At 36.4% G+C, this 26,998-nt stretch overlaps 1 protein-coding gene across 20 annotated transcripts in view; it reads left to right on the top strand.

Annotated features, from left to right (window-relative positions):
- The window catches only part of BAZ2B (bromodomain adjacent to zinc finger domain 2B), a 127,125-nt gene that overhangs the window by 76,719 nt on the left and 23,408 nt on the right, over positions 1-26,998 (top strand). For 9 of the 20 annotated variants that reach the window (XM_057415627.1, XM_057415629.1, XM_057415633.1 and 6 more), the window contains 17 exons: positions 558-751; positions 4,163-4,369; positions 5,080-5,478; positions 7,776-8,385; positions 9,622-9,918; positions 12,032-12,092; positions 12,641-12,749; positions 13,010-13,111; positions 19,063-19,273; positions 20,178-20,270; positions 20,393-20,454; positions 21,109-21,174; positions 21,905-21,970; positions 22,672-22,716; positions 22,964-22,996; positions 24,186-24,251; positions 26,577-26,717. In XM_057415627.1, coding sequence (XP_057271610.1) covers positions 558-751; positions 4,163-4,369; positions 5,080-5,478; positions 7,776-8,385; positions 9,622-9,918; positions 12,032-12,092; positions 12,641-12,749; positions 13,010-13,111; positions 19,063-19,273; positions 20,178-20,270; positions 20,393-20,454; positions 21,109-21,174; positions 21,905-21,970; positions 22,672-22,716; positions 22,964-22,996; positions 24,186-24,251; positions 26,577-26,717 — 2,762 coding nt within the window. The remainder of the gene's footprint in view (positions 1-557; positions 752-4,162; positions 4,370-5,079; positions 5,479-7,775; positions 8,386-9,621; positions 9,919-12,031; positions 12,093-12,640; positions 12,750-13,009; positions 13,112-19,062; positions 19,274-20,177; positions 20,271-20,392; positions 20,455-21,108; positions 21,175-21,904; positions 21,971-22,671; positions 22,717-22,963; positions 22,997-24,185; positions 24,252-26,576; positions 26,718-26,998) is intronic. The other 11 variants (XM_057415624.1, XM_057415623.1, XM_057415639.1 and 8 more) reach the window with 7 other exon arrangements.

Below are 26,998 nucleotides of genomic sequence, written 5' to 3'. Positions count from 1 at the left end.
TTTGGGAGGCGTGGAGGGAGGGATGGCTACAGCTACAGGATCTCAGAGAAAACAGCCCGGTTATGTTAGAACAATTTTCCTGCATCTCAGACTGTATTTTTATGTGGTGGCATTGCACGCCTTTTGAAGATGTAAGATACATTTGTTTGATACTAGGTTTGTTCAGCTTAGAGGAGGCTGAGGGGTGACCTTGTTACTGTCTGGTTTCCTCATGAAGGGGGTGGAGAGGGAGGTGCTAGTCTCTCCTCTCTGGGCAACTTCAGATTTAATTTTTTTGGCTTTGTCCTTTTATTTTTCTCCTTACAGTGTTAAATGTGTTTGTCCTTTAGATTGTGGGAGCTCTATATGTTTTAATTAAAGTAAGTCCATGAGCACATCAAAGTGACTCTTGGATGGCAAATTTTTAATGTATGTGGGGAGTAACCTGTAAATAGTCAAATATCTTCCTAATGTGTTTATGGAAACTGGGTTACTATGACTGCAACATCTCAAAGAAAGTATCTGCTACTTCAGCTTTTTCTTTTTTAAGTGTTGCTTTCTAAATCTGTCATCATAAGGTATAAATGGATCACTGAATGGGAACAGTACCACTGCAGTATCTGGTATCAGCACATCTGTACTATCCACTAGCATTGCAACATCTGCAGGACAAGTGAAAGCTATAACCTCAGGAGCAGGAGGACGCAAATACAACCAGGAGCAAAGCAAAGTTCAGCTTTTGGACACCAGGGCTGATAAAATCAAAGATAAGGTAAATATACAGGGGAAAAAAACTAAGGTTCGAACAAAAGATTGGCATGGTAAGTGTGTGCCTGTGTGCACAGCAGCATCATTTCTAAATGTTCTCTTCCAGTACGAAATGATTCAATGTATGTTGACCCAAGCACTCCTGAAGAACTTTGATAGTCAAAACTACTTTGTCAAAATTGGAAATGGGATACTGGGAAATTGATTACTGTTAGAATAGAAGCTAAGGGAGTCACTTGCCTAGTGGCAGCTGTCTAGGCTAAAATACTTTTATTTCTTGACTGTCCCATTGGGTCATTAAGGTCTTTTGTTGGTACTTACATTTAGTCTAGATTATTGATTTCTGAACTATGGACATTTTCAATTAGCATAACTATCCAGCAGATTTGCTAAAGTCAGTGAACCAAAATCAAATATGAACTTTATTTTAATTGAACTTCAACAGGGGAAGTTTAGATTGGATATAAGGAGGAAATTCTTTCCTGTTAGGGTGGTGAGGCACTGGAATGGGTTGCCCAGGGAGGTTGTGAATGCTCCATCCCTGGCAGTGTTCAAGACCAGGTTGGACGAGGCCTTGGGTGATATGGTTTAGTGTGAGGTGTCCCTGCCCATGGCAGGGGGAGTGGAACTAGATGATCTTAAGGTCCTTTCCAACCCTAACTATTCTATGATTCTATGATTCTATGAACTCACTTCAACTTTTATAACTATGTTGTTGCCAGTAAAGGAACTAGTCAAAGTGAAATTTGCTCTTTTGATACAACTTTTTTTTTTTTTTTTTTTTAATGGAGTGTGTTTCTTGAAGAGTCTTTTATTATCTCTTTCTAAATAATTCATTTTTTGAATACTCTATATGTGTTTGGTCTTACATATTACATCAAAAATCTATTTCAGATGGGTAAAACAGTACCTAGTTTTTGGTCTGTACTTTTCCTTCTCTTTCTTATTTTGTGTCAACAAGGTATTAGAATTTCAAGTATTTTTTTTTTGTTCCAGATGTCTTTACAGAGAGATTTTTCTTTAATCTTCTCTTTCTCATTCTGTCTTACATCATTTCATTTAGTCTGAATTATTTCTCCTCTATGCAGTTTACTTCCTTCCCACCAGGTGCTTTATCTTTTTTGCTGGATTTGATAGAAGCTTATCCATCAAGATTAATCCTTTTATATCCACTAAATGCACGAGTTTAAATTTTCTCCATTACTACATTTTCTCTAAGCTACTAATTTGCCGTCCCTGCTTGTGGAATCCCACTAATCCAACTTCTTTCTATTGGTTTTATCCGTGTCAAAAGATTTTATTTGTTTATGAAGTAAAAGCTCCCCAGGAAGCCGTTGTGTTTCACAGTGTAGTTAAGTACCTGATTTGTTTTGAAGCATTTGATTGCTTACAAGTTACACTGAATTTCATATCAAAATTAGCTGTCCCTCTTCTTACTTGAAGTAGTTCTTTGTGAATCAGGCTTGCGTGTCAGATTTTGCTTGCCACTCAGCGCCTGCATTTTTTTTTTTTTCCCGCAAGAATATGCCTGACTCTGTTTTTTGCATTGTAAATTTCTTATGTTCTTGTTTGCAGTATGGAAAGATAGATTTTTAAGATTTTGTAAAGGAGATGGACAGCAAAAGTTTTAAGTGTTGATGAGTGGAAACAGACACTATCACTTAATAAGCTTATCTGACATACTCTTCTTTTTCCAGACCATTCCATTAATCTCTTAAGAAGCTGATGTTAGAAATATGTATTTCATTAGCATTGTGAATAAACAGGGTATTTCCGATTTTAAAATTACTGTAGTGTTTTGGGTGTTTCCTTTTCCACATAGAGAGGTAAATAGAGAACAATGAAGGGGAAAAATTAGAATAGAATCCTAGAGATGCGATTCCCAGAGGCTTTGTTAATTTCACTGCTTCAGATCATGGTCTTGTATTTCATTTTATAATCTCAACCTTCATGAAGAACTATTCTGCATCTGTGCCAAATATTAGACAGGAAGATGCTTAAAAATGATGTAAAGCACATCAGCAATAAAACATGTAAAACATGCCATAGACTGGCACAGTTATTTAGATTGGTTATTTTTTAAGTGTCTGCATACATTCAGATCGTTGTCTTTCACGTAAAGTATTAACTGACACCTCTCTGAATTGAGAAGTGAAACAATAAATCCCAATAAAAACTTAATTCTTACGATTTCCTAATATTGGAGCAATGTACGTGACTTACGCATAAAATACCATGATGTGAAGTGTTACTGTGTTCATCACAGCAGGTAGAGCGTAGTTCAAAAAAACAAGGTACAGATACCAGCCAATTGATAAATAGATGAGACTTAATCCACCTACACATTCTATGTTTTGTAGCTATTTCACAAAGTAAATGGAATCCCATTCCAAGGCAGCTGATCAGTTGCCCGCCTCCAATGGGATGTGAAGAAAATTTGAAAAGTAAATTTTTATGGAAAGTTTTGTTAAGAAAGCCTATATTTATAAAGAACTGTTTCTCTGTTTCTCCTGTCTGCGTTGTTATCTGGAACTGCTGTTCCTACAGTTACCTTCCCTACAGTTACCTGCCTTTTCTGTATACCTGTCTTCCTTTTGACTAATTTTAAACCTTACAGTTCCCTCAGTGACTCCACATTCCCTTTTTAGATGCTGTGTAAGACTTTCCTGCTGCTGCCTGACATCTGTAATCCTGTTTCACATGTTTCTCTACCTTCCAACATCATTCTGCATACTCTCTTTAATGATTAAATATACTTTAATGCAGTAATACATATTTTCATGTCTCTCCCACATAGTGCATCATAACACTGGAGTCCACTTGTACCTCTCTCAGATGTGTTTCTAGAATACACGTTTGTTTAGTTAGCTATGTTAGAAGTTGAGTTAGCTAAGTTGTTTTAGTTAGAAAGTTAAGAAGCCAACTTTCTTCATCTATTGCCCTTCAAAATCTGGTCTTGCAGTGTCAGTGTTTTGGAGTTCCTGTGTTTTTTTTACACCTTTCTTCTCTTTCTATAAGAATCTGTGTTGTTCTTTCTGTGTTGGTTTGCAAAAAAGCTTTTGGCTTTAAATTGTTTTGAAGCAGTACATTCTGTGTACTTTGCTAGACCTGAATCCCAGGCCAGTTTTCCAAGCCTGAATTTGTTCTGTTGCTTTGAAAGGCAGTGATGCCAACTGTTCTGCCAGTGTGTGTAGTCAGAAAAATGGCAGACTTGTGTCCAGTTTTTAATTTTCATAATCTAGAGAAGCTCTTCTTTCTGGTCATTTTTCTGCAGATAGAGTTGGTTGTGTTCAAGGGTTGCAGAGCACTTTACTCCAAAGTCTCACTGGTTTTTGTTTTAAATATTATGCGTAGTAAAAAGGTGATATAACAGATTAAGCCTAAACCATTAATAGAGCATTCTTTTTCCTGGTAGAAGCCCAGAAAAAAAGCAGTGGAAAGCTCTAGTAATAGTGACAGCGATTCAGGCTCCTCTTCAGACACCTCAAGTGAAGGCATAAGTAGTAGTGACTCTGATGATTTAGAGGAAGATGAAGAAGAGGAGGAGGACCAGAGTGCTGAAGAGAGTGAAGATGATGAATCAGATTCTGAAAATGAAGCACATCACAAAAACAAGAACAAGGTATAAGACCATGCTCTGCTACTCACAGTCTTGTCACCGAAAGCTGTTAATGAAACATTGACGTGTTCATGTTTGTACCAGTGAGCCATTATTTAACTAATGTTAATGAATGATAAAAATACTCTTTCTGGTTTTGCTTCAGGGTTTTCTGGGGGTTGGGGGGGGGGTGGTTTTGGTGGTTTTTGTTTTTTTTTCTTCCTTTCTGTGCATGCGTGTTTTTAGTTGTTCTTTATGGGCTAGAAGTTTAACTGTTGATAGACTGTTCATCTTGTTATAAAGTGGGAAATTTAAAGAAATTAAGTGCTGTGGCTTGATAGTGTATTGGAAATACAACTTTCTATGGATATCATTTTGGCAGTTGCTTTTTTCCTGGGAGAGTGGTTACTTTCCCTAGTTGCCAATAGAAGAACAAGATTGTAATCTTGGGTATCCTGTTAGGTTTACAGTCAAAAATACATAAAAAACCAACCATGGTTTAGGTTTTTTCCTTCCTATTAAGCGTTGTCTTGACATGCTGAAACTATCTGGAGAAAAAAAAAACAAAACTCAAAATAATAAATATATGACAAGATTGATTTTATAATTATTATTGTTCATCCTCTGCCAAGAATAGTATAATTGTTCCATGGGGACTGATGATGCACTACTTTTTTTTTTTTAAGGATCTTTAACTAATCTAATGTAAACAGTCAAAAATACGTATTTTGCAGGTGCTAATGCATAGTGGCATAACAGATACGAAAACCGATGGACAAAAATCGCATGAAAAGTCCCAAGAAAAAAGAACGCACCAGCAGATACCTCTTGTGTCTGATTCCCAGACTCACTCGTCATTCCAGTCCCAGCAGAAGCAGCCTCAGGTTTTGTCACAGCAGCTTCCATTTATTTTCCAAAGCTCTCAGGCAAAGGAGGAATCTGTGAACAAACACACAAGTGTAATACAGTCTACGGGATTGGTTCCCAATGTGAAACCGTTGTCTCTGGTACATCAAGCCAAAAAGGAAACCTATTTAAAACTCATAGTTCCTTCCCCTGATCTACTCAAAGCAGGGAATAAAAATACCTCTGAAGAATCTGTTTCTTTGACCAGCGATGTCAGATCAAAACGGGTGAGTGAAAAAAATCAGTTTTTTTTAATTATTTGTGACCTGCATTGTCTGCCTTAAGAAGACGCAATATTGTGCTATCAAGCTCTTTTTAACATAATGCTTTAAAACTGTATGTATATTTATTTTCATACCTTTTTTTAGAGTTGATAGGGGTTTCTGGATGATGTAAATGAAATTGTGTGGTAGTTTGTTTTAAAGAGCAGCATATATGCTTTAATTTTAAAGATGTTTCACTATATGTTGCAAGTGTCTTGAACTATTCCACTTCATCTCAGAGGAACGCTTTATCTCAGAGAAAAGTCATGTTGTTGGTGCATGTGCCTGTATGCATACCCTGATGCATACATGACGTAATTTTATACGCAACTTAATGTCATATAATGCCAAATTTGAGTTTCATGCTTATTGCATAGTGGAACTTTACAGCTCTGCTGAAAGCAATCAGCGTACTGGTGAGAGTAATGGGTACAAAGAAAGAATTTTCTCATGCATCTATCGCTTAAGGAAAATAAGCAGCTAAAATCAATATCAAAATAAGAGAAGAACTCACGGGCAAATTGGGGTATTTTTCCTTTGCTTTTAGTTTTTGTCAAAATGCTGATTTAATACTTTCTGTATCTGGTACATAAGCGTGGCTCCACTTTGTTTCAAGTTGGCTAATTGTAAGTCAAGGTAATTAAAATTGCCTATTTTAACCATGATTTTAAACAAAGTAGCTGAAAGCCTTTTTAAAAAAAATGTTCAACTTAATCTTGGGTTTTGTTTGCTTTTTAAAGACAGAAGAATATTCATGCATTGAGCTATTAAAACTCACTATGACCACAGCAGTAAATTTGATCTTCCTTTTTGCTAGTTGTGAATCTACAATATGTTTACATGTGTCTGTCTTAATAATTCCGTACCTTACAAAAATTTCTTTTAGTTTATTTTGTCAATAGTGATTATGGTCAGTAGTTTGTAATTTCTATTCAGTTAGATCTGAATGGGGATTGGAAGAGAATAAAAATCTAATGTTTTAGAAATGTTGGTGTTTATATATGCATATATAAATATATATATGTAAATTTACCAAGGTAAGGTTCATTATGAAAACAAAATCTGTTTCAAACTAAGTAGTACTGGTGAAGAGAAAATTGAACTCTGATTCACAGCTAACTCGCAGTCCTCAGTGAGGATTGTAAAATACTCGTATCACATAAATTTTTATTCCTAGACCAGATGGAAAACATGATTTTTTACTTTCGATTCCCAGTTACTTTGTAAAATTCAAATAAGCTAGTAATTTACCTGGAATGGTTAAATAAGTTTTAATTATGAAAACATAAGTCTTTGCCATTGGAAGAGGCTTCTGCTGTCAAATTTAGGTTATGAGTCTCTGGCTAATGATACATCACCTGTTTAGTGGTTTGATTTCTTTCAGACTTTTACTGGAGACGTGTACTGTGTGAATATTTTATAGGCTTTTATAATTTCATATTCAGTTTTAAATACAGTAAAATTCTGAAATTACTAGTATTTGATGTGGTATTTAAAAATTGATTTTAAATTTACTGTCTGTATCCGTTTGATTTTTTTTTTTTTCCCCATCAAAGATGATGTATTTTCTTTTTCCTTGCAAGAGTCTTGAAACTAAAAACAATGTAAGCTTTACATGGATTTCTGTGCAACTACTGAATAAGTTTTACTAGAAGGACTTTCAAGTACTGCTTCTTCAGAGTTAAATCATAGCATATCACAGTACTTCTGAGTAATGCCTTTTTCCTCATGCTTTTTTGATAGAATTTTTCTAAGCCAAAAGCCTTCTCTTGGTTTTCTGCTGGTATTGTAGCCATTACTGTGTTGTATGAACAAATTATTAACGCTACTTTTACATTCATTAATGAGATTTTTATATGCTGAAATGAGTAAAAAGATGGTTTTTGCTATACCAAGACATGCGTAGTCTTTTTAAAAATTTCTTTTTTCAAGATGTTTAATATCTTTATGAAAATGAGTCTAGAGCAATGTAGCAAGTGAAAAAGCTGGCCTACATAATTTAGAACAGCTTCATCTTGGGTTCAATTTGTCTTTTCCTACTTGATTTATAGTGAAAATCAGAAGATTTGCATAACTTGTAGTTACTCAACCCTTCTGTTGTAGCTAGCACCTACTTTTGACCTACTAAAAATAGCTTAGCTGATGTTTGACTCATAGAGTTCACCAGCCTGAATCAAAAAAAACCCAAAAAACCAAAAGCCCAAACAGCAAAATAATACCCACCCACCACATTTTATTCCTTTGTCTTCTCCTTTCTTTAGGAACAATATAAACAGACATTCCCAGCAGCACAGCTAAAGAAACAGGAGTCGTCTAAGAACCTGAAGAAAGTTATTGCAGCTTTGTCAAGCCCCAAACCAACATCTAATTCACCAGCTCATCAAAAACTCACATCCCTGGAAAACAACCATTCTAATCCATTCCTGACAAATGCACTTTTAGGTAATCACCAACCCAATGGAGTTACTCAGAGCGTCATCCAGGAGGTTCCTCTTGCACTTACTACGAAACTGAAATCCCAGACCAAGATCAATGAAAGTGTAGCCATTTCTAGTAGTGCCCCCTTTTCTTTGCCAGTAAACTTGAGTGCTTGTGGGAAAAAACCAACTTGTAACCGGACACCTGTTGTGCCCTCTACCTCTCCTGTGTTACCTGGTTCAGGAAAGGATAAAGCAGTCAGCAATAATGCAGTAAATGCAGTAAAAACACAACACCGCCTTCACTCTGCAAAACTGGTGGTGGAGCAGTTCAGAGGGGTAGACTCAGATGCCCCCAGCAGTAAGGACTCTGACGACTCAAATGATGATGACGACGATGATGAAGATGAAGATGAGGATGATGAAGATGATGATTCTGATGATAGCCAATCAGGTGGTTTAACCTTTTTAATAGGAAAAGCAGAAACTTTTATTTTTTGAGTGTTGAAAACATGCATTTCCCACCATATTTTATCATAGAGGTAGGAAATTTTGGGGCAGCATGGCCCACAGAGTGTCCTGCAGATATCATGGAAAGTAGCACATATCTCCCACTCCCCCACTGTGTCATATCCAAAATCATGTTTACTTTCAGCTGTCCTGGTAAGACTGCTCCACAGGCTTCTGGAAAGGCTGTCAAGAGACCTGCCTTCCAGATCAATCACCCTGCCTGCAGCTCATATACTGCTTGTGTGGCGAGGTGCCCAGGAGGAGGATGAGATAATAGGCTGGTTTATATTTAATTATTTTGGCAAGCAGAGCCCATCTGCAAGTGTGCTTCCCCAGCCAGAGAGGGACTAAGTAAGTAAAGGCCTTCAAATTGTCAAGTGGCAAGAACATGTTTCTAGGCTTCATTCAGGAGCACAGTAAGTCAATGAGCAAGATTAGAGAAAAGTACCAGGACAGTTTAAAGGCCTACAGTGTTCATAGCTAGCATTCAGACTACTGTTTTAAGGGCTCTTAACCTATTCAGAAAGGCAAGGCCTTTAAAGAGTCAATTGTATGCCCATCCACTCCCTTCTCCTCCTTTGTGTGCTGATATCCCTTGGGTCCAGCTCCACCTTCATCTTTCTCTTTCCCCTCTCTCATCCACACACCCTGTACTATTCCTCTTTTTGTCTCAGCTGTAGTCCATCTTCGGTTCCTTATCCTGTTTACCCCTTACTCTCTATCTTTTCCTTTGCCCAGATTGCCATACTTCCAATTCTGACACCTTTCAGTCTGTACCCAGTTCCATTGTTTGCTTCGTCTTCATGCTAGATTTCACATCCTGTGAAGTGCCCTTCCTGGATCACAGGGAGTATTTTAGCTGTAGCTCATTCTAGGGTAAAGAGTCTCTTAAAATGCTGCAGTGTCTGTCTCTCATCTCCTCATGAAAAAAAATTCCATCCGAAACATTGCATTATCATGCATAATTACTTTATGCTGTCATATTTGTAGTAATTTTAAAGTTTAGTTAGTTAATTATAACCTTCTATTTATACCCAAGGGATGTTATTAATAAAGAATTTCAGTCAGAGAAGCTTCTTATTTAATAAAGACAAAAGGCTTTGCAAGTGTTAGAACTTGAATGTATTTGCCATTAGTTATCAAGTCTAATGTGCCTTTTGCCACCCTTTTTTTTAAACAGAGTCTGACACTAATTCTGAGTCAGATACAGAAGGGTCTGAGGATGAAGATGATGAGGATGATAAAGATCAAGATGAATCGGATACAGACACTGAGGGAGAAAAAACTCCACTGAAACTGAACAAAACTTCATCCTCTGTGAAGAGCTCTTCCATTGGTCTTGCAGCTCATTCTACCCCGCTTAATCTCCAAGTAGCAAAGGCCCCAAGCTCTGCACCAGCTGCCTTATGTCCCGAGTCCCAGCCTGCAATTTTTCTTGGGACAGCACCATCTTCTCTTACACCAAGTACACACTGTGGTATCTGAATGTCTTTTGTTATAGTATAGTGTAACATCTAATTGGCATGTGTTGTAAAAGTAGTTATAAAAGTAGTTTAGACACTGTTATTAGTGATAGACATTAGAAGAAGATTTTTTACAGTAAGAACAAGCATTCACTGGGACAAACTCCCCAGGAATCTGGTACCCCGTCACTGGAGGTATTCAAGATGTGGTTGGTCAAGGTGCTAGATAATCTTACCTAGGCTTCTTTTCCCATGAAAGGTTAGGCCAGGTGGTCTTTTTTAGGTCACTTCCTGGGGACCTAGAACAGCCTGGGCTGTTCTGTGATCTTTTCATGGGCTTCTGCGAGAGACATTAAAATCAGTAAGCAGAAATGCAAGTTCTCAAGACCTAAACATTCCACTTAGTCCAGGACATTTTAGCTCATGTAATTATTTGAGAGAAGGTAGGATGAAATAGCGAGAATTGATACTTATTACATAAAAACTCTTTGTTATTTAGTCTTTGTTATTTACCATTTTATTGTAAACTAGTTATTTATTTTTAATTTCTATGCATTGTAGTTTGCATTCTGAATCTTCTATTTCTGCCCCTTCCTTGACAAATTTAATAACTATATTTAGTTGAAATATAACTTTATTCTTTCAAAAATCTCAGTAGAATTTATGGATTACATGCAAGGAATTATTGTACATTTAGCATTTGCCTGCTGTTATACAGTATTTATTATCCTTCACTTGGTTACTAGTTTGTAAGATTTAGTAATCACTGCTGCTGCAGAAAAGAATGCATTTTTGAAATAACACTCCTCAATTTGCATGGTAATTAAGTTGTATATTTATTACTTTGATTTAGAACCATGATATTTAGTGGACATACAAGTAAGTAGATTGTAATTCAAATTGTTGAAATAGTTAATTTTTTGCTCAGGAACCTGTGTTGATTTATGATGCCTTGGAAAGGCTGATAGATTTTGCCTGTTTATGGAGGTGGGAGGTAGAATTTTACTTTGTGTCCTTTTTTAGGTGTAGTGTTTCCTCCCAGTAAGAATCACCGAAATACCCCTAAGCTAGGCAGTCACTGAAGAGGTCTTGTGTCTCTTCTCTGTATTTGTTTTTTCACTGGGCAACTTCTCCCCCTTCCATCCACCCTCATTTTATTTGGACAAGCAGTTTTCCTCCCTCCACTGTGACTATTAGAGGTAGCAAAATAGTCAGTCATGTTAGTTTAAGACTTCAGAGGTTTCCAACAAGTTTGGCATCCAGGCCTGGGCAGTTTCTGTGCTTTCTGTAGAGGATTATTAACAGTTGCATCCAGATCATCAGGCATCTCAGTTGGAAACCCGTGCCATTGCATCATAGGGCACTCCTCTGGCTGTAGGAGTTTGGAGCTAGTTTCAAGTATTCAGTCTGATAATGATACTCATGTCCATTTCCATGGGAAGAGAAACTACACAAGGTCCAAACTACCTTTTTGAGAAAGGCATCTTCCAAAAAGTCTCTCTTCATAGTTCCTGTCCTACAGTTCTTGGAGGCCTGAGAAAATCATCATCCTTTGTCACTCCCATGGGTTACCCACATTTGGGTAAAATCCCACATTTGGCATTTATCTCTATCATATTATTGATTCAGTCTTCTGACTAGCACCAAACACATCTATTTGAAAAGCTGGAATTCTGAAAACTTTCTGCATTGGCAGTTGACTGCAATCAGTACACAGTGCTCTTTGAAGGCTGAGCCTATTGTATTGATTTTAAAGAAACTCATATTTAAGACACTCTGGTAAAGAAAACCAGATGTGCAAGGAATTAGTTTGGCAAGGTCTAAAGAGACTGTATTTTAGCAATATCTAAATAGAGTGCCAAACAAGGCAAGCAGTTAAGTATGGCATAATTAGGAGGTTTGTTTACAATTTTAGAAGAAGAGTTTAAAAGAAACTTAGAGGAAAATGCATTTCAGAAGGAGAATAGTTACATTAATTTTCTTGGTACTTGAGGTATGTAGTGGCTAGAATGAAAACACTGATTTATCTTTTTGGGTTGGGGATATAAGGATGAAAAGGATATTTTAGGTATATGTTATTTTCATTTTGTACCTTCTCTTAGGTGTTAATAAGAAATTCTGTTTCAGGTATTTCAAAAAGACGAAAAGTAGCAGATGAGCGGGAGCTGCGCGTTCCTCTCGAATACGGGTAGGTTATGTATGTATGTACTTGATATTCCTTTAAAGAAGGTAATACCTTCAGAAGTCGGTAAAGAAATGACAGTTTAAATATTTTTGAGGCTATTTAATAAGGGAAGGGTTTCAGTGATTTAGATTCCAGCTCACAGTGACTGGATTTTTTTTAAAGTGTAAACATATTCCATGTGTTAATTTTTGTGCATCAAATTTGCTCTTTTGCAAACATGACCTGTCCTTTGGCATTTTTGCCACCAGCAATTAATCCTGATGGTTAGATCTGAACTATAGACTCTGCATAACTCCCTGAATTGTAGTACTAAGCTGTTTAAAATGTAGTAATATGTAAGTAGCTTGATATAAATAAATCCATATATAGTCAGTTTGGACAAACTACATAATAACTTCTCATTTTGTCTATTTGATGTATGATATGCTTGACACATTTTACATATGTGCCGTTTTCCTTTCTTTGTAAAAAATTTTAGTTGACATTAATTGCTTGATTAAAAAAAACCCCACAAGTGTATTGTTGTATGCAACTATTTCATATTACTGTAGCTGGCAAAGAGAAACCCGAATAAGAAACCTCGGTGGTCGTCTTCAAGGAGAAGTAGCCTATTTTGCACCTTGTGGAAAGAAGCTGAGACAGTATCCAGAAGTAGTAAAGGTACATTCCTTTTTTAACTTCTGTGTTCTAATGCTACTAAGCATGCTTACAATTAAAAAAATGCTTTTTTTCCCTCCAATATTTCAAAATATCCTGTGATGAGAGGTGTAATGTATCTCAGTTTGTTACTGATTTGATCTCCTATAAATGCATATCCCTTTTATAGAATATTCAAAACATTACAATCACAGTTAGCTGTACATCAAAGCTGGGTTGTAATTATTTACAAGCTGAAGTGGAAAAATATGTGATTTTTTCAGTATCTCAGCAGAAATGGAATAATGGATATCTCAAGGGACAATTTCAGCTTCAGTGCAAAAATAGGAGTGGGTGACTTCTATGAAGCCAGAGATGGACCGCAGGTATCCACTTTTTAAAAAGTAAAGTCTTTGATCCAAGGAACATTAACTTACATTTAGGTGAAGTAATTTTTGCCACGGTCTGAAGCATTACCTGTTTTTTAGCTAATTCTTTCTGAAAATTGTGTGTATTTCTTAATAGTAGTTACATTGAGATGCCAAGAGCTTGATCCTGGGCAGTGTTGAAAACCACGCCTTTCAGTGATTTTATTAGGAGGTTGCAGGAGTTCGGCGTGCCTTATGATCAGCTCTGAGTCTCAATTTATCTGGGATGAAAGAACTCTGAGCTACATATTTTATCATAGTGGTCAGATTTTTCTGACTAAAACACTATTTCTTCCTTTACTGTATAAACTTAATATTGCTAGTAATTAATGTGTATGCCTCAAATCATACTCTTTTCATGTGTTCATGTGTGTAGTACATATATGTGTGTGTGTGTGTGTGTGTATACATACGTGTTTAAATACAAGTGTTTCCTTTTATCGCTAGTATCATCTGAGCTTCCTGAAGCGTATTTTTACAGGAAGTAAAATGCTGGGTTATGCCAGTTACTCTTTACATTAGTAGAACTGTTACACTTCGTGTAGATAAACCACACAAGGATAAATAAAATAAGAATTTTAAGGAAATGAGTACTGAGTTTCTGCCATACTATGTTACTGTGTTTTGGTCACGCCGTTACTTCAGGATGTGCATGAAAGTTTTTGTACTTCTATCAGTGAATATATTTGCTTCTTTAAAATATGAGTATTTTGAATATGTCACTACAGGAATGTGGACAGACATCACTCTCAGCAAGCTTGAATTCAGGCTCTAGTTAAGCCTTATGTGTCCTTGTGATGCTCTGTAGAAATACATGGTATTTATATAGTAAAAATTTGAAAGCTGTGTTCATAGTAAGCAGCTACTTCCTAGATAGTGTTTTGTGATTCCTGGATTTTACCAGGAGTAAAACCTTGCTAAACCTTCTTCATGTTTGGCCTTCATAATACAACAGTTGCAAGTTCATGTGGTGTGAACTTCATTATATACCTGAATGGCTTGATAAAAATAATTCCTTTAATTATAATTAATAATTCCTTATGCTGTGAACATAATGTAATGTCAGGGTGCCTGCTTTTTACCTTGTTACCTTTTCTGTGTCTGTTGCCCATATTACTTCATTAGTCTTGTCCCCTTCTCTAGCTATATTCAGGAGCTGATTTGCAGGTTTTTCCCTTCAGTACTAACACACTTCAGAATAAAGGCATTGGGAGGGCAGGTTTCTGTACACGGGGTTGGCAATATGAATATTAGGTTGCTGTACAACTCACTAGAGTTTCTACTTGTCCAGTTTGTGGTAGGTTCCATTGAGACTTGGTTAGACAAAGGAAAAGCTGGTGGGGGTTTTTTGTCTTTTTTTTTTGTTTGTTTATTTGTTTTAAAAGAAAAAAAGCCTAAGGGTAGCTGTTTCAGATGTGCTAAAATGATATGTATGAGGTTTCGAATGAGGATATTATAATGTAAACAGTTGAACTACGCTCAGGCTGATAGTACCCACTTAGTAGCACAGTATATGATACTGATACTTCATGAAGAGAATTTGCACCCTTTCTACTGAAAGTTTTTGAATTGTCCAGCTGCCAAACTATGCGATAATAATATCTTCATTCATATCTGGAGGTAATTCCAGGAGTTTTATTTCTGTTTTTGTTGTAATTTCAATTATTGCATATAGCCTTTCATGGTTACTGTTCCCTTTCTTTGTTATGTATTTATGTCATCTTTTGGGACATGCAGCATGCATCCAAATTGACTGGGTAAGTTTCACAAAACTCTAAGGTGGAACAAGATGCAAAGAAAACTATTTGAGGGTTGAATCAGTTACAGTGAAGAATTTACCCGTAGCAAGCCAAAAATGTATGGATTACCCACTTCTGATAGTGCCTGTAAAAAAGTGCTTGTGCTTAAATAAAGCAACCAGATATTATAGTTTATTCAAAGCAGTGATTAACTGCTTTAAAGAAGCAGCATATCTGGCACAAGTGGGCCATGAAATATTAGGGTTAGAGGAATGTTTGAAGTTTGGCAAATGTGGAAATTCAGTGACCCGACCTGGAGGCTTTAACCTGCTGTGGTTTACAAAGATTAGTGTGAATGTGATTTGGGGTGATGGTGAGAGTACACAGATCCTTATGAATTTGAGTAATATGGATACGAATACTGAACCACGTAACAGGTGGGAGATTGTTGTGTGGATTGATACTGAGCTGTGCCCTCAGATTGCATCTTGCTGGCTTTGATTAATGTACAACAGCAAGGGTATCCATCACAGAATGTTTGAGGTTGGAAGGGACCTCTGGAGGTCATGTTGTCCAAACCCCCTGCTCAGGAAGTATCACCTAAGAGCCAGTTACCCATGAATGTGTCCAGACAGCTGTTGAAAATCTCTAAGGCGGGAGACTCCACAGCTTCCCTAGGCCACCTGTTCCAGTTCTTCATCACCGCCAGTCACAAAGCATTCCCTAATTTTCAGAGGGAACCTCCTGTGTTTCAGTTTGTGCCAGTTGCCTCTCATCCTGTCACTGGCACCTCTGAAAAGAGCCTGGCTCTGTTCTCTTTGTACCCTCCCTTCAGGTATTTATATGCATTGGTGAGATCCCCCTGAGTCTTCTTTCTCGAGGCTGAGGCAAGCCCAGCTTTCTCAACCTTCCCTTTCTGTGGACATTATGTAGTTAGAGAAAACTTGATTTAATGCAGCTTCATTCAGATTAATTTTAGTTGAAGTATCAGTAATGGCAAAATACAGAATTTTTTAACCTGGATTTAACTCTGGGAGTAATCATTCAGTCATGGTAAACATGGCATGCACTTTTTTTCCTAATAAGATTTTGCATAAAGCTGGGAAAAATGATGTAATTTTGGTTGGTTGGTTGATTGGTTCTCGGTTTCGTTTTTTCCCAGTGAGTCTGAATGCTTGCCTAGAAAGGCAGCTGAATTCAGGAACAGGAAAGGAAGAAAGTGCTTGAAGTACTTTTTTGCATCTCCTTAGTGTGAAGTAACTCCAATGTATGGTAGTCTTTCTCAGAGTATGCAGTTGTGATGCTATCTCAGAACAAATACAGTGCATCTTTATAAGGTGTGAAGTAGTTCTTCTAAGCCAATTTCTTAAGCTTACTGTTCTTTACTTGTAAGACTTATTCTGTGAATGAGTATTTAGAAGTCTGAAATGTTTATTACAGATGCAAAGAAACACCATACAGAACAGCCAACTATAAAATCAGCTGTCATATGTGTTTGTAATGTAGTAATAATTATTTGCTTCCTATTCTAGAAACTGCAATTCAAAATATCTTGTTTTGACTTCTGCAGTTCAGAAAGCTTTGTTGTTAGCCTTTTTTGTCGCAAATCTAAGCTGAAATTAATGAGAATGAGGATATCTGCTTCTTGCAAAGTGCCTGTGGTTTTGTTCATTAGTTTGGTTAACAGACTTTGAGCTTGATTATGCTTGCATGAGTTACCTGGTCCCCTTTTTGGGAAATGTCCCAAGTACAGTACAGTATTGCAACAGATGGTAGACATCTGAAGGTGAGAAATTGAATTTGGTTTTTATTTTTATTAGTTTCAGCAATAAAACCCAACATTTCACAATGTTCCATTTTTTCTCTAATGTTTGTATAGTGAAACATAGATTTTTATGGAAGCCCTTGATTTTCCTGTGTTGGGACACAATCCCTGTATGTTTTCTTAGGAATATTGAAAATCCATGGAGTATCAGATTGTACATGCTTTTAGTAGAAATGTATTTTGGGTCACATTTTAAAAGGTACCTAAGCGCAAAATACGGATGATGAATTAACCCTTGTATAATCCTTAATGGATCTGTTCTGGACTGTTTCTGTCTTGTGCTCTCTTAAACTTGTGGAAACTTGTTGCATCACAATGTTCTTTGACAGGACATTAAGCAGTCTTCTCCACATTTCTTGAAATGTCAACTCCTTTTGCTTATTAAACCTTCTACTACATAATATACATCCATGGTCTCTGTGGCACTAACAGTCTTGTAGACCTCGATCTATTTTTTTCGCCGTGTATTTGTCACCATTAATATTGTTAACTATGGCAGTACAGAGCAATCGCAATCGCCATTACACATTCTGAGGTGCTTCTCGAGATACAGTGGCCTCTCCCTATTCCTCCCTATGGGGAAATCCTATTTCTCCCACCTCCGGCACTTGTGGTTTATGTGATAAGATTTGAAAGTTGGTGTAGGTGATAAGTACTATATTCAGTCTAGCTTACTTTGCTCAACAAACTGAACCTGTGGTAAGTTGTAAGACATGACCTAGTGAATCGAAAGTGCTCACCTGTGTGTGCACACCCACTCTGTTGAAGTGGTAGAGGTAACTGTTTACACTAAAAAGTCCTTAGTGACGATGCATTGTACACATACTGTCATGATTCTGAAAAACTTGTTTTTAGGAACAACGCTAATAACAGAGCCTTTTGGAATGTCTAACTAAGCGCGAGGTGTACTCTTGGGATGGTCTTAACTGGGAGTGATTCAGGCTTCAGAAAAGGTTACTCTGCAGATACAGACAGCTTCTTTGGAATCTGAACGCCTGATAGCAAAACACCATTTCTTTTTTTGATTCTTATGAAACATTTGTAATTATGAAGGAGGAGCAGAAAGAATTAAAAGAAATTGTCACAATAAGCAAATACGAATGTGGTTTCTGGTACAGAAAATGTTACTTCAATATCTGTGTACATATAAATGTGAAAACTTTGGTAATGAAAATGTGTTTTTTCTGAACAGATATTTAATTAGTGTGTTTTATAGGTTACCAATTTTCATTTTTGCTTTAGCAGACATTTTGAAAATCTTTTGCAAACCTTTCAAGGCAAATTGTGAAGTAGTCCTGAAGGACACCAAGGTTATATGTTTTTTTTTCCTCTGCATTTTTAAAAAACTTGGGAAAATGGTAGGAGATATTACAATTCTGAAATACTTGTGTACAGTCAAACAGGATCAGACAGACTATGCTCCTGTTGGGCTCAGTAGGAACAGAAACTACTTTTTATCGGTTAAATTAAAGCTATTTCCATGTGAGGACTAACTTTGGTATTTGTGTTAACCAAGTATTTCAGTATCTGTTTTTGATGTTCCACAAAAAAACAGAAGTAACAGTGGAAGAAAGAGCTGACTCTATTGTTGTATAGCTTGTTTAGTTAGAGAGCATAGTTAACATAATTTTGAGTTTAGATAGCTTTTTTTTTTTTTTAAATGTGTAACTTCTGATTGCATCAAGTTAGTGCAGAAATTAATTTTCTTGCAGTGGATGATGGAGAACTAAATTGTACTAAAAAACCTTCAGGATTAAAATGAGTCTGTTTGTTCAACTCAGTTGTTGAGATCTACAGCACTTCTATGTGTCTGAAAACACACTACTGCAGTTGCTTGCTGTGTATGTCAAAATTTCTGTAAACACTAACAGTTGGAAGACAGTGACTTGTAACTTGACACGTTTTTTCATTCAAGTTGAGCAGCGGGTTGTGTGAAAGCAGAGTAGTTATTTTTTAGTTTACATAATAAGGGAAAATTTAATTTCACCTTTTAAGAAGGGTTGAGCAATTTTATTCGGTCAGAAATAACCAAAAATAATGCAGTAGTGGCATACTTGCTAGGTAGTAACTGTGTACATCACTGAGTAGTTTTAAAAAAATCTTGCATAGCAGTACAGTTTACAAAAGGTCGTAATGATAAGCTCTCAGTATAAAGCTTCGGTGGATCATCAGAGCATTTACTGTGATTGTACCACACAAAGGTACATCACAGGTCTCACAATTTATATATAAAATTTTGAAAAAAAATTCTTGCGCTGTATATGTTCTCAAGAATCTTAGATTTGTTTTTCCCTTTTTTTTACTGATGTTTATAATATCTGTTTGTGAAATGTGTCCATTAAAAGGGTGTGCAGTGGTGTCTTCTGAAGGAAGAGGAGGTCATTCCCCGTATCAGAGCTATGGAAGGGCGTAGAGGACGACCACCAAATCCAGACAGACAGCACTCTAGAGAGGAGTCAAGAATGAGACGACGCAAAGGCCGCCCTCCAAATGTTGGTAGCACTGAATTTCTAGACAACACTGATGCAAAGCTTTTAAGAAAGCTTCAGGCTCAAGGTAATTATGTTACTGTTTTCACAAAGGCTATCAGTACACAGAGAGTTAATGCCTCTTCTAAGAGGAGCCGTGTGTTTTACTACGATATTAGTATACAACATTTTATGCTGGAAATTTATCACATGCTTTTATTGAAATCTTTTTCTTGAGATCAGTAGATGTATATATGATAGAAAGGGAAAAGTGTCTTAAGTGCTTACTCTATAGTTACTTTATTTAGATTTGTAAAATATAAAAAAGCAGACATCCAGTAATCTGGTTACCACTGATGTATTTTCAAATTGGCTAAAATTAACAGATCTTTATTTTTCCTTGTATCAACTCAAACAACAATGGACTTAAAAATTGAGAACACTGAAGTTAGCATTTCTGTGAAGGTTTTTGCTGTTCCAGGGAAAATCCCTGTAATAAGTAGCACCAATGCTGAGAGTAGAACTTCAATGTTATCATGTACTGCTGTATATCAAAGCCATGAGGGCCTGGTTTTAAATAAACATCAGGTACATGACTTTTGAATTTCAGTTCTTTAGTCCGTAAGTGTATCAGATTTTCTGAATGCATCTAATTCAATATGAAAAATTCTTACAGCCCAGGAGTCAGGATCTTTGTTTTAACTTAAGACTGTCTTTCATGTGCTGACTGTGGACACATCTGGGTAGCTACCTTGTATTTTTTATTTTGAATGAAATCAGCATTACTGCCCTGATGCTGTCACTTAGATATTTTTTTCCTCCTTTTTCCTACTCTTTTAAGTAGCAAATACCCATGTTAATTTCTGCTGTTCTGATATCTTTATGTCATGCAAATGTCTGGAATATGAGCTGCACCTTTATTGTGTGATGGCACTGTTTTTATGAACTCTACTTATGAACTCTCCATTTTTTATTTTTTTTTTTTTAAACAGAAATAGCTAGGCAAGCAGCACAAATAAAGCTACTGAGAAAACTCCAGAAGCAGGAACAAGCTCGAGCTGCCAAAGAAGCGAAAAAACAGCAGGGTAAGTATTAGTTGTGAAAGTTTGTGCATGCTAGCAGATTATTTTGAAAAGTATTAATGAAAAGTTACCTGGCTTTTGTCATGTTCTGTTGATACTAAAATTTGCTTGCTTTTTTTTGTTAGCTATTATGGCAGCTGAAGAAAAGCGAAAGCAAAAGGAGCAGATTAAGATAATGAAGCAGCAGGTAAACTTTGTGATTGCTAACTACATAGCTAAATATGCTAATTACAAAGTGAGTGTTTTAAAGAGCACACAGTGTATATACTTAAAATTCTAAACTCCATAGTTGTGTCAGGACATCCCAATTTTGTCTTGTCTTGATTTAAGCCACCCAACATAAATAACTGCTTGCCAGTATCAGTAAGAAAGAAATTAAAAAGCTGTTACTGAAGCACAGTGATGCTGTCTTCCTGTATTTGATTCTGTGAAAACAGTGTTAAGTCTGTTTATGTAAATACTGGAATAGTGTAATTAGCTTCTTGGGCGATTCTGGCTCACTGTGAGTGTCCTAGGTTGTGCATGAAGGATTGTATCTCTGTGTGCCAGTGAATTAATACATGCTTTTAAACATACAAGTATGGTTAAATGCTGTCATAGCAAATATTTCCAACAACTGAAACATGAGCACCTGTGCATAACTGTTGGTTCCTTCAGTGATACACCATACATCATCTAATACTAGTAAAAATGCTAAACATACATTATTAAATGAAAACAAATGACTATGTAGGGTGTGAGACCTGATGATAAAAAATACATGTATAAACTTGGTAATTTTTTAAAAATATAAATTTACTTTATCAATTTTTTTTTTTAAATAACTTTCTTCCTCTTACAGGAAAAAATAAAGCGAATCCAACAAATCAGAATGGAGAAAGAACTTCGAGCTCAGCAAATTTTAGAGGTAAAAATAATGGCTCAAATAGAATGTTGATATTTGAAAGGATGTTGTATTTCAATAATCACACATGCAATTAGGAATGTAACTAAATATAAAAGGCTGACAGTCTGGACTTCCAACGACCAGTTCAAAACTGTGTCTTAAAGATATTTTTCTTAAAAAAATCTATATTAACTGTGACCTTTAAACTTGCAAGTGCTCACTTGAGTTCCCAACTTTCTACACAGGTAGTCTTGTATTTGCTAAAGTTAATAACATAGCTATTCCTATGTTGGAAAACAAGTCTGCAGTAATAGGTTATTAAAATAGTAGCATGTGCTTCTCTGTGTGAAGTGCAGTGGATTTAAAATACTACGTTTATATATATGCTAGAATGTACTGATATACTATTCTAGTTTGCTAACGTATTAGTAAAGATAGATTGCTAATTTTCAAGTCTCCATTCACAGAAGGATTAATGGTGATCTTTTTGCAATTTATATTGTTTCCGTTATACTTAGTTAATAGCCAGTTGTATTAATTTTGAGTGGAACTTGAAATTCTGTCTTAATTTTTAAAAAGTGGATTGTGGATTGATTGATTGATTATGAAAGCTGCTTTGAGGAAAAAACCTGTTCCAATGTACATGATATGTAATGATGTTTTGAACTTTTAAAGGCACATAACTGTATTTCTAGTCAGATTATTTTAAAATTGTGATGGTGCTGTTGTGTGACCTGTTTTGCATGCACAGGCAAAAAAGAAAAAGAAGGAAGAAGCAGCAAATGCCAAATTATTGGAGGCCGAAAAACGAATAAAGGTTAGTTTAGAGAAGCTCTAAAAACAAGAACTGTGTTACTGTGCATAATACGCATTCATGAATAAAAGCAGTAAATTTGAAATATGATTAATAGATAATGAAACATAAATTGAAACAGCATATGAATAATGTATGATAATAGAAATCATTAGAAATATGATAACGTACATATGATAGTAGAAATTTGTGAATCATGCATGAAGAGAAGTTTGTGCATGTGACATATGTACATTCATACATACAGTATGTTGGGAGACAGTAATTTTTAATGTGCCATTATGATGAGTTTTGCTTTCATGATGCTTGGTTTGCATAACTTACAGTCCTTACGCAATAAAATTATTCACAGTATTCTTTTAAGCATGCCATATTAAAAAAAATTTGTTGCTTCTTAACAAGCGTAGTCTTTTCTAGGCTGTATGTGTGTAAGACTACAGAACTCTTACAAATGTTGGAAAATACGGTATATGTATATGTACTTCTTTTACTGCTTTGGCATTCCTGGTGTATTTTAACATGGAACTCCCAACTCAATAGATTGCTTTCATGTATACTATGTGTACTTCTCTGTGGTCTGTTTGTGGGGGGTGGGAATTAAGAATTTTAATTCAGATGTGCATGTTTTAGTGTGGTAGAAATATACAACTTGGTAAGTAAATTTTGATTGATATTTAAAATATTTTTTTGTTCCTTTGTTTAAGGAAAAAGAGATGCGGAGGCAACAAGCTGTTCTTCTGAAACACCAGGTTCGTATACGTTCGGTTGACCAAACGGAATGCCAGTTGTGAAATACTGCTTAAGCTGTATGGGGGGGGTGGTGGAATCTTCAAAATATGCCCTTTTTAAATTTCTGGGTTTGATTCCTGCACAAATTTTCTTTCACCTTATGATTTGTTGCTTTGCTTTGGTATTGGGGTCTTTTGGGGGATTATAAAGTGGTTTTGTGACTTTGTAATTTCTGTTTCATAATGTTGTGCCAACTCTTTCTACCAGGAGTTGGAGAGGCATAGACTAGATATGGTATGGGTATGTTTATTTTTGTACATCTAACACCGCATTGTGATTTGGTTGTGATATGGTTGTCATAGCAATGCATAAAATGTAGCACTGGCTGCTGTCATATTACATACTGCTGCATGGCTTTACAGCACAGTGCATTGCATACATCTGCTTGTCTTGTCTGTTAAGGAAAAAAAAAAAGACATGTCTTGAACATGTATATAAATTGAACATGGCAATAAATAAATGAGGTTTGTAACCAGAAATCTATGTTACTGATGTCCCAATAGGAATTGGACTACTGTATAAAATCAGGAATTAATAAATACAAAATTAATAGGTAGGCATTTGGATAATTTTTGCAAGCCTTGTCCCATTCACTGGGAATGAATCCAAACATTTTAAATACAATTTGAATTAACCTGTTCTGGAAATCAGAATGATGTCTTTCCTAAGTTTGTAAGGTACTGAGGAAATTAGCTTTCAGACGGTGGTAAATTCATAATAAGTATACAATGAAACATTAGAATGTAATCCTAGCCTCACTGAATTATATGATAAAATTTCGCTAGCCTTTACTGGGGCCAAGATTTATTCCACAGTTTTTCAGGCGAAATCTCCATACTTAATGCTCTATGGTACAGCTCCTTAATGCATTTGGAGTTACTGACATAATTTATTGAGGGACAGCCATCAGTAAATGCAAGTGTTGTTGCATATGTATATGCACCATCACTGGCTTGGTTGAAACTGATCTAGGATTGAGAAAATTAATCATATTAATATGTTGCTAGTTACAAAAATGTTAGTATTTGCAGTGTTTGAAAATGACCAGTTTAAAATTTCTGCTGAATTGGCTATTGAAGGAATAAATTGCAAGTTCCCTAATAGCAGATGTAAAGTAACTGACCTGTTCCAGCCAACCATTATGCTTTTTGTTCTGCCAGCTTATGAAGGAGCATCACAACTGACCATAAGTAAATCTGTATGCTTCTTTTTTACACTGTCTCCATGTTCATTGCTTTACCTTTTTGCTTTTGATTGTTCCTGTATTTGCTTTCTAAACCTGAACTAAAACATGCACAGACTTGGCCATTCTTGTCCTATATTTAGTATTTATTGTGACTTGTCTATTAATGCTAAATTTGTTACTCAGCTTTTTTACTGATTTGAAAATGTGGATTAGTTTTTTTTCTAATATTACCTGCTTCAATAGGAGCGAGAAAGGAGAAGACAGCATATGATGCTTATGAAAGCCATGGAAGCACGTAAAAAAGCTGAAGTGAGTATTAACCTCTGCAAGTTTCAACTTTTCTTGGTTTCAGTCTGCTGTGATCTGTGGAAGTGTCTTCAATGCACCTGTACATATAATTTCGTTCCTATACGTGGCAGTGGCTGGATGAGAAGTAATAGGCATAAACTGAAATACATGAAATTCTGTTTAAACTTAAGAAAACCTTTTTTACTTTGAGGGTAATGGTTGAATGGCAGAGATTGCCCAGGTAGGTTGTGGAGCCGCAACCTGCTGTAGCTGATGCTACTGGTGGGGGTGATGGCAGGAGGATGATGTGACAGCACACACAAGAGGATGGGAACTGCGTGATTTCAAGAGGTCCCTTCTGTCATCATTGATTCTGAGCAAGAAGCCGATAGTTGCATAGTCACTTCAGAGTCCTTAGGATTTCCTGGAAAAAAAGCTTTATTTTCTTTTGTTCATATTGTTCATATGTATATAGAGTAAGGACTTTATCATACTGACTTGTCAGATTATCTGAAAAAAAAGTACATAATGGAATAGCATTGATGATAAAACCAGAACTGTACTGTATGATTGATGAAACTTTCATTAGACCATGATAAACTGATTTACATCTTAATTAATCCAGAGGCTGTCTTAATTTTTAACCCTGATATTATCTTTAGGGGGTCTGTCAGTGCTAGAACATAATTGCTCACTTCTTCAACCTTACTTTATACATATCTCTATATCCTGAAACACCTTTAATCTCTGTAACCTGAGACTTTTCTAAATAAAGATAGCTAAGAAATTCAGATAAAATAACCATCATTACAGCATATAGTTGTCAAAGAAATTGTTTTGACAGCTTTTTTTCTTAGGTTCACTTTAAATGAAAGTGACAGTCCAAAAGAAAAAAATGAATAATACTTCAGTGCAAGGAAGAATTTTAGGGTTAATTCTTAAGCCGACTAAAAAAAGGTGCCCACCTAGATTTCTTGTTTTTAAAGAGAGAGGGACTCACGGGTGAGTGATGATTGGGGGCTGTCTCGGTGTCCTGGGTTCAGCAGTAGCAGTTATTTTACTCTGTCTTAGTAGTTGGTGCAGTGCTGTGTTTTTGGCTTTCAGCCTGGGAACAAGGCTTATAACACAGATGTTTTTAATTGTTGCTCAGTAATGTTTACTCTGACCAAGGACTTAGCAAGTCTCATGCTGTGCCAGGGAGGAGGGGAAGCCAGGAGGAAGCAGAGCCAGGACACCTGACCCAAACTAGCCAAAGGGGTATTCCATACCACAGCACCTCATGCCCGGAATATAAACTGGGGGCAGTTACCCGGAAGGGCTAGGTCTCTGCTCTGGTCAGGCTGGGTATCAGTCAGCGGGTGGTGAGCAGTTGTATTCTCTCTCCTTGTTATTTCCCTTATCATTATTATCATTGGTGGTAGCAGTAATGGGTTTGTGTTACACCTTAGTTACTGGACTGTCTTTATCTCAACCCATGGGAGTCACATTCTTTCGGTTCTACTCCTCGTCTCTCTGGGAGTGGGAGCGGGGAGGGAGGCAGAAGGGAGGGGAGTGAGCAAGCGGCTGAGTGGTTCTGAGTTACCAGCTGGGCTTAAACAATGACACTTGGTCACAGCAATGACAAACTAGTTAAGTTTCAAATCATTAGTGATAGGAGAAAAACCACCTGCAAGACTTCAACCCAGGATATGGGAATAGCAGACTTATGGCTGCTGAAGGAGCTAGTTAGGAAGGTCCCCATGGAATCCGCTTTTGATGGTAGCGGGATACATGGATGCTGGTCACTTTTTAAGAGCCATCGCTAAAGAGCGCAGGAGCAGGCAACTCTAAATTGTGTGGTAGTTCAAGGCCGGAAGCTATGTGTCATGAAAAGATCAGTTGGGTTTTGTAAGCTGTTCATATCCAGAATATGTCTAATGGGAGTTTTTAAACCATGTGTTGTCTGCAGGGGTTTTTCCAGCTGCTGCTTTTTTAAGTGGTCTCTACTTTTAGCCAGATGAGTATTGATGATACTAGTGTGTAAGTGGGGCCTTTGAATTTGGATGCCTTGAGTGTATGGCAGCTCTTTACTCAGTCATCTTTGTGAAATGGTTTTCCACAGAGTCTTGCATAATACCTATTTCCATGTCACAGGAGAGGAAAAAAAAGTGAATCTTAGATTTGTTCACAAATTCTATGATTTTGTTCTATTTCTGTACTTTCTCCCTTTCCTTTACTTGAATGCAGAATTCTTAATGCTGTGGTAATTATTAAGATTGCGTAAGTTGTGCTTTTCACATTCTTAAATTGTTCCATTGTAAGTACAAGACTTGTATTTTATTTTCTACCCTATTAATTCTGTTTAAGGAAAAAGAGCGGTTAAAGCAAGAGAAACGTGATGAAAAAAGATTAAATAAAGAACGCAAACTGGAACAACGCAGGTTGGAATTAGAAATGGCAAAGGAACTAAAGAAACCTAATGAAGATATGTGCTTAGCAGACCAGAAGGTAATTGTAATAATGTAAACTTATTTTCTTGCTTCTTGTTTTTGTATTACGCCATTGTGACAATAACTTCTATTCTCTTGCAGTCATTTCAGAGCATTCAAGTATTGTTCTAGATAACTATTTAAAATATATGCAAATACAAGATACTGCAAACACTGAAGTAGAGTATGTTTTGTTCATTAAAAGTGATTTGTTGAAAAGTGACCTGCTTCCCAAAAAGTGCTTGCACTGATTGCTTAAAAAATAAATCAATTACACTATGACTTGTTTTTACAGCAGGA

Source organism: Pezoporus wallicus, unplaced genomic scaffold, assembly GCF_028554395.1.
Source record: "Pezoporus wallicus isolate ANWC-B61680 ecotype Strahan unplaced genomic scaffold, APGP_CSIRO_Pwel_v1 contig_736, whole genome shotgun sequence".
Classification (NCBI taxonomy): domain Eukaryota; kingdom Metazoa; phylum Chordata; class Aves; order Psittaciformes; family Psittacidae; genus Pezoporus; species Pezoporus wallicus.
The sequence above is the reverse complement of the archived record's forward strand: the minus strand, read 5'-3'. Positions and strand labels throughout refer to the sequence as shown.